Raw genomic sequence first — 13,601 nt, 5'->3', positions numbered from 1 at the left:
GGCCCAACAGGACCTGAATATCTAACCCCTCTCCTCATGCACTCTTAGCCACCACATCAGCCTTCTCATTACCCTCCACACCCACATGGGCAGGAACCCAGCAAAGGCTTACCACCACTCCCATCCTCTCCAATCCCATTAACAGCACCATCATCTCCACAAACAAGTCTCCCCTATCTGACCAGCCTGTCTTCACACTACAACATTGCAGCCGATTCAGAGCGTTTCACCTCCTCCACCCATCTCAAACCTATAATCACGGCCATCAACTCGGCCACATACACTGACACAATCAGTTAACCGCTTACATACTGACATTTAAATCTGGGATATACACCCTTGCCCCCACCCTACCATATCACTGACTGCATCCTTTGAACCATCTGTATATTTCCTTAAAAACAAATACAACTGATCTATGTATCAATCCATTAAGGATTAAAAATCCTTCTTTAACCCGTCTCCTCCCCCTTCATCTACACTGATAAAAGTGAATTTAACAGGTGACATCAATAAGGGATCATAGCTTTCACCTGGTCAGTCTATGCCATGGAAAGAGTAGGTGTTCCTAATGTTTTGTACACAGTGTAAATAATGTAGCACCTTCTAAAGGACCTTTCTAACGTTGTTTGGTATACAAAACATGCAAGGCATTAACCATGCTGGGTCTTGAATAGAGTTAAACTTAAACTTTCTCTTGGGGTGACCCTCTTTTGACAATGAAACACCTCTTAATTGTTTGTTACCACATCTTGGATCATTATAAATATCCATTCCTCCAACTAAACATTTATGGTTAAGTCTCAGAATCTCAGATCCAATATGACCTCATTAGGTGAATAAGGCCATTGGGGATCGCATTGATCACTGCACCAAATTATGTATGTATGTATGTTTTGTATTATAATGAAGTAACTTATTATTCAAGATTTTGGTTTGATAAAGGGAAAAGTTGTGTACGAAGCTCAACTTCCACACCAACAGATGTTCATTTTTATTTCTCCTTTATTTAACCAGGTAAGCTAGTTGAGAACAAGTTCTCATTTACAACTGCGACCTGGCCAAGATAAAGCAAAGCAGTGCGACAGAAACAACAACACAGTTACACATGGAATAAACAAGTGTACAGTCAATAACACAATAGAAAAAAAGAAAGTCTATATACAGTGTGTGCAAATGGTATGAGGAGGTATGGAAATAAATAGGCCATAGTAGCAAAGTAATTACAATTTAGCAGATTAACACTGGAGTGATAGATGAGCAGATGATGGTGTGTAAGTAGTGATACTGGTGTGCAAAAGAGCAGCAAAGTAAATAAAAACAATATGGGGATGAGGTAGGTAGATTCATGACGTTTTGATAGTTTTATGGGCAATTTAGATGTAGTCACATGTTAACAAATTCTAACCAACAATCTTCTCAAAGATATTGTGGAACGAAGTACCAAATGGAGTCAGGTGCAACGATACACCTCTTCATCCAGTTAACTTTAAAAGGTATTATTTCCATCAAAAAAGTCTAACATATCAAACCCTCCTGCTTTCTTCCCAGCTTTAACTGCTTCCTTAAGATTTGTATGCTTATTCTTCCAGAAGAAATCCACAAAGGCCTTGTTAATGTCTTTGCAAGTAGTTTCATGGACAAATAATGAAAGTGCAGGGTATATGAAACAAGACAACCCATCTGCTTAAACCAAAATAACTCTGCCTAGTATAGACAGGTCCCTTTGTAACCAATTATTGAACAGGACAGTCATCTTAAGTCTGGATGAGAAATTAATCTGCTGTCTGACAATGTGGTTTTTGGGAATATGAATACCCAGATACCAACACTGTCTCTAACAGGAATATTACCTATTGTAGTTTCTCATTATCATATAAACAGAGATCACACTGAGACGTTCCAACTTTAATCATATAACAGAAAACAAATCAATAGGTGTCAAGTGCTTTGGCAATTTGATATTTGCTTTCCAGGAATATTGTCAGCCAACTGTGAGATCCTAACCTCTCCCAAATATTGATAGACCTTTGATGTATGGGTCATTAAGGATACTTAGAGATATTAATTCCAAAGTTAAAACCAGAAAAGGTGAAATTCCGCATAACTGGCAAACCAGTTACTATTGATAAATAGTTTGATTGTAAAATTACTGAACTTAATGTCCTTATGTACTCATTGACAGTTTTCAATTTTTTTCCAACAAACAACATTTTTCCAAAGAAAAAGGAATTGATGTTCAATGGTATCAAATGCCATGTAGAAATCTAAAAAGAAAATAACAGCTTCTGCTTGTGTGGCTAGCTAGTAAAATGTCAGCATTTCTCTCCCTAATGAAAAAAATAATTATATACAAATATTGCTCCACAAGGTTGGGATTCAAATTCACAAATTGAGATGAGGCAAAAACAAATTCTCCATTTTCTCCTTTACTGTGACATGAAACCAGTGTTACTGTCAACCTCATTAGCATGCTGAATGTTGTCAATGTATAGTGAATAATGATCCATTAACTAAATGGAATGTAACACATACAGTTGCAGTCGGAAGTTTACATACACCTTAGCCAAATACATTTAAACTCCGTTCACAATTCCTGACATTTAATCCTAGTAAAAATTCCCTGTCTTAGGTCAGTTAGGATCACCACTTTATTTTAAGACTGAAATGTCAGAATAATAGTAGAGAGAATGATTTATTTCAGCTTTTATTTATTTCATCACATTCCCAGTGGGTCAGAAGTTTACATACACTCAATTAGTATTTGGTAGCATTGCCTTTAAATTGTTTAACTTGGGTTAAACGTTTTGGCTAGCCTTCCACAAGCTTCCCACAATAAGTTGGGTGAATTTTGGCCTATTCCTCCTGACAGAGCTGGTGTAACTGAGTCAGGTTTGTAGGCCTCCTTGCTCGCACACGCTTTTTCAGTTCTGCCCACAAATTTTCTATGGGACTGAGGTCAGGGCTTTGTGATGGCCACTCCAATACCTTGACTTTGTTGTCCTTAAGCCATCTTGCCACAACTTTGGAAGTATGCTTGGGGTCATTGTCCATTTGGAAGACCCATTTACGACCAAGCTTTAACTTCCTGACTGATGTCTTGAGATGTTGCTTCAATATATCCACATAATTTTCCAGCCTCATGATGCCATCTATTTTGTGAAGTGCACCAGTCCCTCCTGCAGCAAAGCACACCTACAACATGATGCTGCCACCCGTGCTTCACGGTTGGGATGGTGTTCTTCGGCATGCAAGCCCCCCATTTTTCCTCCAAACATAACGATGGTCATTATGGCCAAACAGTTCTATTTTTGTTTCATCAGACCAGAGGACATTTCTCCAAAAAGTACAATCTTTGTCTCCGTGTGCAGTTGCAAACCGTAGTCTCGCTTTTTTTTTTTATGGCGGTTGGCTTTTTTATGGCGGTTTTGGAGCAGTGGCTTCTTCCTTGCTGAGCGGCCTTTAGGTTATGTCAATATAGGACTCGTTTTACTGTGGATATAGATACTGTTGTACCCATTTCCGCCAGCATCCTCACAAGGTCCTTTGGTGCGAAAAAGTGTAAATCAATCCCAGAACAACAGCAAAGTACGTTCATCTCTAGGAGACAGAAAGCGTCTCCTTCCTAAGCGGTATGATGGCTGCGTGGTCCCATGGTGTTTATACTTGCGTATTGTTTGTACAGATGAACGTGGTACCGTCAGGCGTTTGGAAATTGCTCCCAAGGATGAACCAGACGTTGGAGGTCTACAATTTTGTTTCTGAGGTCTTGGCTGATTTCTTTTGATTTTCCCATGATGTCAAGCAAAGAGGCACTGAGTTTGAAGGTAGGCCTTGAAATACATCCAAAGGTACACCTCCAATTGACTCAAATTATGTCAATTAGACTATCAGAAGCTTCCAAAGCCATGACATCATTTTCTGGAACTTTCCAAGCTGTTTACAGGCAGTCAACTTAGTGTATGTAAACTTTTGACCCACTGGAATTGTGATAGTGAATTATAAGTGAAATAATCTGTCTGTAAAATACTGTTGGAAAAATTACTTGTCATGCACATAGTAGATGTCCTAACCGACTAAATTGTGGAGTTGTTGAAAAACAAGTTTTATTGACTCCAACCTAAGTGTAAGCAAACTTCCGACTTCAACTGTACTACATAAACTAACCATTTTGTAACTTGCTCAGTCATGAAATCCAATGGTCAATGCTGTTGAACTACTTAAAGTCAGGAATCTGCTACCGCCCCACTGCTTGTGTTGTGTGCTCGGTTATTAGTAGTACTGTCCGACCCAGCACTATGGTGAAACAAAAACAATTAAGTTGCTGGGGCGAACAGTAATACTAATAACCGTGCGCACAACACAAGCAGGGTAACGGATTCCTGCTTTAAGAGCACATAATTTCTGTATCAATAATAATACTTTGTCAAATACAAAAAGGAACAAATTATTCAGGTCTGCCAATACAAAATATAGTTATAGGCCTACACTAACATAAGTCAGGAAGTTGTGTGTGTTTCTAAACGGTATAAATTATTTCCAGTCATCCCAGGAGTGACATATTAGGTGGAAAACTGAGCAAGTTCAGTATTCACATTGCTCTTAGGTATGTTTCCTGAAGGCTCTCTCTAGTGCTGCATCCACTTAATGCTCTTTATATTGATCCCTTCTTGCATCATCTCCCACAAGGTGCTGAAGAGAAAAATAAGTTGGAGAACAATGAAGACATTGAGAACTGTTAGAGTGCATTGATAATGTTGCAAAATAAAAGGCTAATATATAGTATTCCATTAGCTCAGGGATGGGCAACTTTGATGGGGGTGTGGACACAACAAAAAAATAGGAACTCATGAGGACCGCAATGGCTCACGGGTCAATCTAAAAAAATGTTAGCTGACATGGGCTAATTGAGTGACTGTCAGTGGACCAGAAGACCAAATTCATAAACTGCAAATTGTGTATTCTACTATTCTAACTCTCAACATCGGAGTTCCTCCCAAAAAATATGTGTCTTTGGAAATTGATCCACAGTCCTAGAAAGGGCCGGTTTCCTGGACACAGATTAAGCCTAGTCCTGAACTACAAGGCAAATTCAATGGAGATTCTCCATTGAGTTTGCTTTGTAGTCCAGGACTGGGCTTAATCTGTCTCTGGTAGAACTTTGTATGAGAATGTTCTACTCATAATCTCTCACATCTCTCTCAGGCGTTTGACCTGCTGAATGCACTTGTCCGCTGTATAGTCCACTTCTGCGCTAAATCGGCCAATTCCAAATCATCAGGCAATTTGGAGAAACAAAAACAGACTAGGTAAGACACCAAAATAATACCATTCAGCTGCAAAATGTTCTTCATGACCCTGCACTTTTTCAATTAGGAATAATAAAAAGGAAAGTTTACATCTTTCAAATCCCATGACCATCAATGTGAGGTCCCCCGGTTTGTGTTTCTGTTACTCACCTGACAGAGGAGTGGGCCAGGTCCTCATCTGTTCCAATTGCTCTCAAGACACATGAAGGCTCCAATGAAGCAGAGGTGCAGGCACTGCATGGAATCAATGTATGAACAGTGTTTCATAAAGTCAGCAACAACAAAAAAAGCGTCCCTTTTTCAGGACCCTCTCTTTCAAAGATAATTCGTAAAAATCCAAATAACTTCCCAGATCTTCATTGTAAAGGGTTTAAACACTGTTTCCCATGCTTGTTCATTGAACCATAAACAATGAACATGCACCTGTGGAACGGTCGATCAGACACTATTAGCTTACAGACGGTAGGCAATTTAGGTCACAGTTATGAAAACCTAGGACAGTAAAGAGGCCTTTCTACAGATTGAAAAACCCCTTAGAGAAAGATGCCCAGGGTCCCTGCTCATCTGCGTGAATGTGCCTTAGGCATGCTGCAAGGAGGCATGAGGACTGCAGATGTGGCCAGGGAAATAAATTGCAATGTCCGTACTGTGAGACACCTAAGACAGCGCTACAGGGAGACAGGACAGACAGCTGATCGTCCTCGCAGTGGCAGACCACGTGTAACACCTGCACAGGATCTGTACATCCAAACATCACACCTGCAGGACAGGTACAGGATGGCAACAACTGCCCAAGTTACACCAGGAACGCACAAACCCTCCATCAGTGTTCAGACTGTTCGCAGTAGGCTGATAGAGGCTGGACTGAGGGCTTGTAGGCCTGTTGTAAGGTAGGTCCTTACCAGACATCACCGACAACAACGTCGCCTATGGGCACAAACCCACCGTCGCTGGACCAGACAGGAGTGGCAAAAAGGGCTCTTCACTGACGAGTCACGGTTTTGTCTCACCAGGAGTGATGGTCAGATTCGCGTTTATCGTCGAAGGAATGAGCGTTATACCGAGGCCTGTACTCTGGAGCGGGATCGATTTGGAGGTGGACGTCCGTCATGGTCTGGGGCGGTGTACCACAGCATCATCGGACTGAGCTTGTTGTCATTGCAGGCAATCGCAACGCTGTGCGTTACAGGGAAGACATCCTCCTCCCTCATGTGGTACCCTTCCTGTAGGCTCATCCTGACATGACCCTCCAGCATGACAATGCAACCAGTCATACTGCTCGTTCTGTGCGTGATTTCCTGCAAGACAGGAATGTCAGTGTTCTGCCATGGCCAGTGAAGAGCCCGAATCTCAATCCCATTGAGCACGTCTGGGACCTGTTGGATCGGAGGGTGAGGGCTAGGGCCATTCCCCCCCAGAAATGTCTGGGAACTTGCAGGTGCCTTGGTGGAAGAGTGGGGTAACATCTCACAGCAAGAACTGGCAAATCTGGTGCAGTCCATGAGGAGGAGATGCACTGCAGTACTTAATGCAGCTGGTGGCCACACCAGATGCTGACTGTTACTGCTGACTGTTACTTGACCCCCCCTTTGTTCAGGGACACATTATTCCATTTCTGTTAGTCAGATGTCTGTGGAACTTGTTCTGTTTATGTCAATTACATCTAGATGGTTCTTGTGAAAAATATAATTCTACCCACACATCCCCTGCTCTGTGCTTCACCTCAGTATCTTTGCTCTGGATCACCATTCATCACAACATCAGGGATCTCTGATATGATCTTCTGTACAAGGCAGTTTGCCAACATGGACACCTGGCTGTGATCATACTGGAAAGGAGATCAATAAGTAACAAAAAAAATCTACTACTACACGTTTTTTTTTAAATTTATCTAGGCAATTCAGTTAAGAACAAATTCTTATTTACAATGACAGCCTAGGAACAGTGGGTTAATTGCCTTTTTCAGGGGCAGAACGACCGATTTTTACCTTGTCAGCTCGGGGATTCGATCTAGCATCTTTTCAGTTACTGGCCCAACGCTCTAACCCAGTGGTCACCAACCTTTTCTGAGTCAAGGTCACTTTCAGTCAAAATGCATGCCGAGATCTACCGCTCTGATTTTTTTAAATTAACATGACTTAAAAAATGTAAGACTATGCAACATTAACCAATTAAAAACAGTACTGTAGCAATGATGTTTGTGCAGTAAGCTATAAGCCCAATATAATATCACCGCAAACGGACTTTGCTTGAATTTACCTGCCAATGCATTGTTGTTTGGGACATTTAAAAAATATATATTTCCAGGGTGGGTATAATTTCCGGTGTTCCTGCCTTCGCCGGTGAACTCTGTTGCTCCTCAATTAGGGAATCGCTATGGTTGAAATGTAACTAATGACCGCTAGCCCCAGTATTTTATGAGCTAGGTAACTTTTACACAATTCTTACCGATGATACTGTATATACCAGCCTACTCGTACTACAGAAACATACATTGTTCTCTCTGTGTTAATCCTATTTCCCAATTATAGCAGGTAACTTGTGTGGATGTTGTTGAGTTCATCTTGCCTAGTTAAATAAAGATTAAATAAATTAGAAAATGTAAAATATATGATTTGACCTATTTCAGGTAACCTCAAGATGCTTGATTCACTACAGCTGCTTTTGAAGAACTTTCCAGTCGTTTGTGCTTTACATTCTGACTTTTGAAAGTCTGTTTATTGGACATATATATTAGTGTCTAATAAAAAAGAGCTGTTTTAAGGTTATAGAGAGTGTGTGTGTGGTGTAGTTTCTCTTGATGTCCACTAGGTGTGAGCACAGTTTCAATAATGTCACACCAGGTTCACAACATGTTTTCATGTGTAACAAATCAAATTGTATTTGTCACATGTGCCAAATACTACATGTGTAGACCTTACAGTGAAATGCTGATTTACAAGCCCTTAACCAACAATTTAGTTGTAAGAAAAATATGTGTTAAGTAAAAAATAAGAAATAAAAGTAACAAATAATTTAAGAGCAGCAGTAAAATAAAAATAGCGAGGCTATGTACATGGGGTACCGGTACAGAGTCAATGTGTGGGGGCACCGGTTAGTCGAGGTAATTGTTGTGTTCCTTTCTAGTCCATTGGTGTAAATTACTTAACAAAAATGTATTTAAAGTACTCCACTATATTCCCTTTATATCTGTTTTTTTTGTATCTGTACTTTTACTCTTTCTGTTTCTTTACAACTTTTAATTTTACTTCACTACATTTCTATAGAAAATAATGTATTTTTTACTCCATAGTTTCCCTGGCACCCAAAAGTACTTGTTGCATTTCGAAAACCAAGCCGGATAGGAAAATGGTCCAATTCACACACTTATCAAGAGAACATCCCTGGTCATCCCTACTGCCTCTGATCGAGCGGACTCACTAAACACATGCTTAGTTTGTAAATTATGTCTGAATGTTGGAGTGTTCCCATGGCTATTTCTTCAATAAAAAAATAAGAGAAAAATTTATACTTTTACCACTGATACTTAAGTATATTTTAGCAATGACATTAACTTAGTATTTTACTGGGTGACTTTCACTTTTACTTGAGTCATTTTCTATTAACTTTTACTCAAGTATGACAATTGGGTACTTTTTCAACCACTGTTCAAGACATTTAGCACCCAAGACCCAACATTCACTTGATGGCTTGAAGTAGGAGTGCTGAACTAGGATCTGTTTAGCATTTCGGAGTAGAAATAATAACATTACTTTGACGGGGGGTGGGGGGGGCTGATTCGAGTTCAGCATTCTTAGCCTGAGACATTTCATAAATGCGTACAGAGGAGTACTGTTCTACGACCCTAGGTCATACTGAATCAGTTCTCTCCGGAATAAGATTATGGATAATAATCCTCGTTTGGAGATCAACCACCATAACCACAACTCTACTGGTCAGACAACTCAAAATGTTAAGGGGTACTTCAAAATGCACATACCAAAGACAACATTTCAGAGGTTGGAGAATGGTGTGGGGGCTGGTACTTTTTGGATCTATCAACCATTCCTCAATCTTCTTCCGATGACTACAATCATAGAATATGAACCTTCAAAACCTACACTATAGGATGGATGTGATTAGGAATGGGGGACGAAATTCGAAAGGTACGTGTTTCACATTACCAGCAAATAGACGCTAGAAAAGTTATACCATTAGCTTATTATTGTACTTTTTTGCCTTCATTTGCCTACTACTGTTTCTAAGCTATCATAACATGTGGGTTTTTTCAGGGGGACCAGGTATCGGAACGCCTTTGAATGGTCTACAAGGCTTGTTCAGAATTGCTGTGGGCTCTCCATTTATTTCCAAGTTGGTTCTTTACTTATTTAATGAAAGTTGTGCATTGCACTTTTATTTAAGTCCAGGTAAAAGTAGGCTTTTGCTGACAAGGATTGTTTGTTACTCCACGACATAATATGTTATCACAACACTATTAAAAGGACATTCTATACAAGGTGTCACTTCATTCGTGCTATTTTATGGGAACTAGCCCCTATTCCCCTACAAACCTCAAGTTGGTCTTTCATGCCCAAAAGGCAATAACAAAAATGTTTCGCTATTAATTGCTCCTCTGGGATTTGAACTCTCAAATGTTCATTTGGAGAGCAACCACCTTAACCACTACTCTAGCAGTCAGACTGAGTTAACGCTGAGCATTTGGATGTATTGAGACTTGATTGGAGTACACCTGTGGTAAATTGATTGGAGTACACCTGTGGTAAATTCAAATGATTTGACATGATTTGGAAAGGCACACACCTGTCTATATAAGGTCCAAAAAGTTCCAAAAACCAAGCCAAATAAAATACAATTTTATTTGTCACATGCACCGAATACAACAGCTGTGGACCTTACCGTGAAGTGCTTACTTACAAGCCCTTAACCAACAATGCAGGTCAAGAAATAGAGTTAAGAAAATAATTCCTAAGTCAAAAAATTTAATAAAATCCATAAGATAATAACACAAGATAATTACATAACAATAACGAGGCTTTATACATGGGGTACCGGTACGGAGTCCATGTGCAGGGGTACAGGTTAGTTGAGGTAATTTGTAAAGTGACTTTGCAGTTATAATAAACAGTGAGTAGGAGCAGTGTAAAACACTTGGGGGGGTGTCTTTGACAAATGTTTGGCCCTTCCTGTGACAACGCTTAGCATATAGGTCCTTGATGTCAGGAAGCTTTGCCCCAGTAATGTACTGGGCCATACGCACTACCCTTTGTAGAGCCTTATGGTCAGATGCCCAGCAGTTGCCATACCAGGCGGTTATACAACTTCTCAGGATGCTCTCGATGGTGCAGCTTCACAACTGTGTTGGTGTGTTTCGACCATGATAGTTTGTTGGTGATGTGGACACTCTCGACTTGCTCCACTTCAGCCCGTCGATGTTAATGGGGGCCTGTTCGGCCCTCCTTTTCCTATAGTCCACGATCAGCCCCTTTGTCTTGCTCACATTGAGGGAGAGGTTGTTGTCATCAGGCCAGGAAGTCCTGAGGCATCGTTCCAAGGCTCAGGTCCTGAGACTGAGAGAGAGAGAGAGAGAGAGAGAGAGAGAGAGAGAGAGAGAGAGAGAGAGAGAGAGAGAGAGAGAGAGAGAGAGAGAGAGAGAGAGAGAGAGAGAGAGAGAGAGAGAGAGAGAGAGAGAGAGAGAGAGAGAGAGAGAGAGAGAGAGAGAGAGAGAGAGAGAGAGAGAGAGAGAGAGAGAGAGAGAGAGAGAGAATTGAATTGAATTGAATTGAGAGAGAGAGAGAGAGAGAGAGAGAGAGAGAGAGAGAGAGAGAGAGAGAGAGAGAGGAGAAATACTCCAGATATAACAGATTGACCCTAGCCCTCTGACACAAACTATTGCAGCATAAATACTGGAGGATGAGATAGGCCCCGTCCGATGATACCCCCGGACAGGGCCAACATGCCATGTAGTTGTAATTAGTTTACACCTCTGGACATTATATCGATTCGACACAGTATCAACGCAATAGTAGGCTTGGTGTGCAGGTTTCCAATGGTGGCAGAGTGGGCACATCCATTGTAAGGCAGGATTATCTCTGTGTTGATGGTAAATGGTGATGGATACCCCAGCACAGGAGGTGTAGTACCAGCTGGAGCATGTGGAGCACTCCATCTGTGAAAGTAAATGTCAATGAGGCCATTGATTCCATTATATGATAGCTCAACAATCCAGAATTGAGTTTTGTTTAACTAGCCATTTCCATTACATTCTAGGTGAAATCATTCACCAACAATCTACGCAAGAGATTATTTGGCCATGAATGTGGCAAAGAGGGGAAATTGACAGTTTGGTGAAGGAATTACAATTAGCATTTGTTGGCAGTGGCTAGTTAAAAAACCTGAAGATATAAGTCACCTTGCAAAGTATTCATCCCTCTTGGCGTTTTTCCTATTTTGTTGCATTACAACCTGTAAATTAAATTGACATTTATTTGGATTTCATGTAATGGACATACACAAAATAGTCCAAATTGGTGAAGTGGAATGAAAAAAACAACGTTTCCAAAAATATAAAAAATGTATAAAAAATATAAAAAAAATTCAAAATGGGAAAGTGGTGCGTGCATATGTATTCACCTCCTTTGCCATGAAGCCCCTAGATCTGGTGCAAACAATTACCTTCAGTAGTCACATAATTAGTTAAATAAAGTCCACCTGTGTGCAATCTAAGTGTCACATGATCTGTCACATGATCTTAGTATATATACACCTGTTCTGAAAGGCCCCAGATTCTGCAACACCATTAAGCAAGGGGCACGACCAAGCAATCGGCACCATGAAGACCAAAGAGCTTTCCAAACAGGTCAGGGCCAAAGTTGAGAAGTACAGATCAAGGTTCGGTTATAAAAATATATCCGAGACTTTGAACATCCCACGGAGCACCATTAAATCCATTATTAAAAAATGGAAAGAGTATGGCACCACAACAAACCTGCCAAAAGAGTGCCACCCACCAAAACTCACAGACCAAGCAAGGAGGGCATTAATCAGAGAGGCAACAAAGAGATCAAAGATAACCCTGAAGGAGCTGCAAAGCTCCACAGTGGAGATTGGAGTATCTGTCCATAGGACCACGTTAAGCCGTACGCTCCACAGAGCTGGGCTTTGCGGTAAAGTGGCCAGAAAAAAGTTATAGTTCAAAGAAAAAATAAGCAAACACATTTGGTGTTTGCCAAAAGGCATGTGGGATACTCCCCAAACATATGGAAGAAGGTACTCTGGTCAGATGAGACTAAAATGTTGCTTTTTGGCCATCAAGGAAAACGCGATGTCTGGCGCAAACCCAACACCTCCCATCACCCCGAGAACCCTATCCCCACAGTGAAGCATGGTGGTGGCAGCATCATGCTGTGGGGATAATTTTCATTGGCAGGGACTGGGAAACTGGTCAGAATTGAAGGAATGATGGATGGCGCTAAATACAGGGATATTCTTGAGGGAAACAGGATTCAGTCTACCAGAGATTTGAGACTGGTATGGAGGTTCACCTTCCAGCAGGATAATAAGCATATTGCTAAAGCAACACTCGAGTGGTTTAAGGGGAAACATTTAAATGTCTTGGAATAGCCTAGTCAAAGGCCAGACCTCAATCCAATTGAGAATCTGTGGTATGACTTAAAGATTGCTGTACACCAGCGGAACCCATCCAACTTGAAGGCGCTGGAGCAGTTTTGCCTTGAAGAATGGGCAAAAATCCTAGATGTGCCAAGCTTATAGAGACATACCCCAAAAGACTTGCAGCTGTAATTGCTGCAAAAGGTACAAAAAACTACAAAGTATTGACTTTGGGTGGTGAATAATAATAATAATAATATGCATATATATGCAACTATGACTGAGGAGCAGGCCGTTTACTCTGGGCACCTCTGTGCACCTTTCATCCAAGCTACTCAATACTGGCCCTGCAGCCATAAGAAGTTAAGGGCTTGTAAGTAAGTTAAGCATTTCACTGTAAGGTCTACCTACACCTGTTGTATTAGGCGCATGTTAAAGATTGACACCCACAATCTCAGATTGTTCTGAAATTGCTTGTTAGAAACAGATAGGATTAGCATCTCTGCAACATTATTTTGTTGAAATATAATTTTATCTGAGAAATTAAGCTAATTGACTGCACCCACATTGGCCTTTTTGTCACGTCCTGACCATAGTTCTTATGTGTTTTGCTTGTTTTAGTGTTGGTCAGGACGTGAGCTGGGTGGGCATTCTATGTTGTGTGTCTAGTTTGTCTGTTTCTGT

General features: G+C 40.8%; 1 protein-coding gene across 1 annotated transcript in view; it reads right to left on the bottom strand.

The window, feature by feature from the left end:
• Positions 1-4,628: 4,628 nt before the first annotated feature.
• Positions 4,629-13,601, bottom strand: part of LOC139541089 (uncharacterized) — a 40,060-nt gene continuing 31,087 nt past the window's right edge. Inside the window, exons 6-7 of the mRNA XM_071345312.1 lie at positions 5,460-5,543; positions 4,629-4,692 (exon numbers count right to left, since the gene is read on the bottom strand). Of these exons, the coding sequence (XP_071201413.1) occupies positions 4,629-4,692; positions 5,460-5,543 (148 nt within the window). The remainder of the gene's footprint in view (positions 4,693-5,459; positions 5,544-13,601) is intronic.

Source organism: Salvelinus alpinus, chromosome 2, assembly GCF_045679555.1.
Source record: "Salvelinus alpinus chromosome 2, SLU_Salpinus.1, whole genome shotgun sequence".
In the NCBI taxonomy this organism is placed as follows: Eukaryota; Metazoa; Chordata; class Actinopteri; order Salmoniformes; family Salmonidae; genus Salvelinus; species Salvelinus alpinus.
The sequence above is the reverse complement of the archived record's forward strand: the minus strand, read 5'-3'. Positions and strand labels throughout refer to the sequence as shown.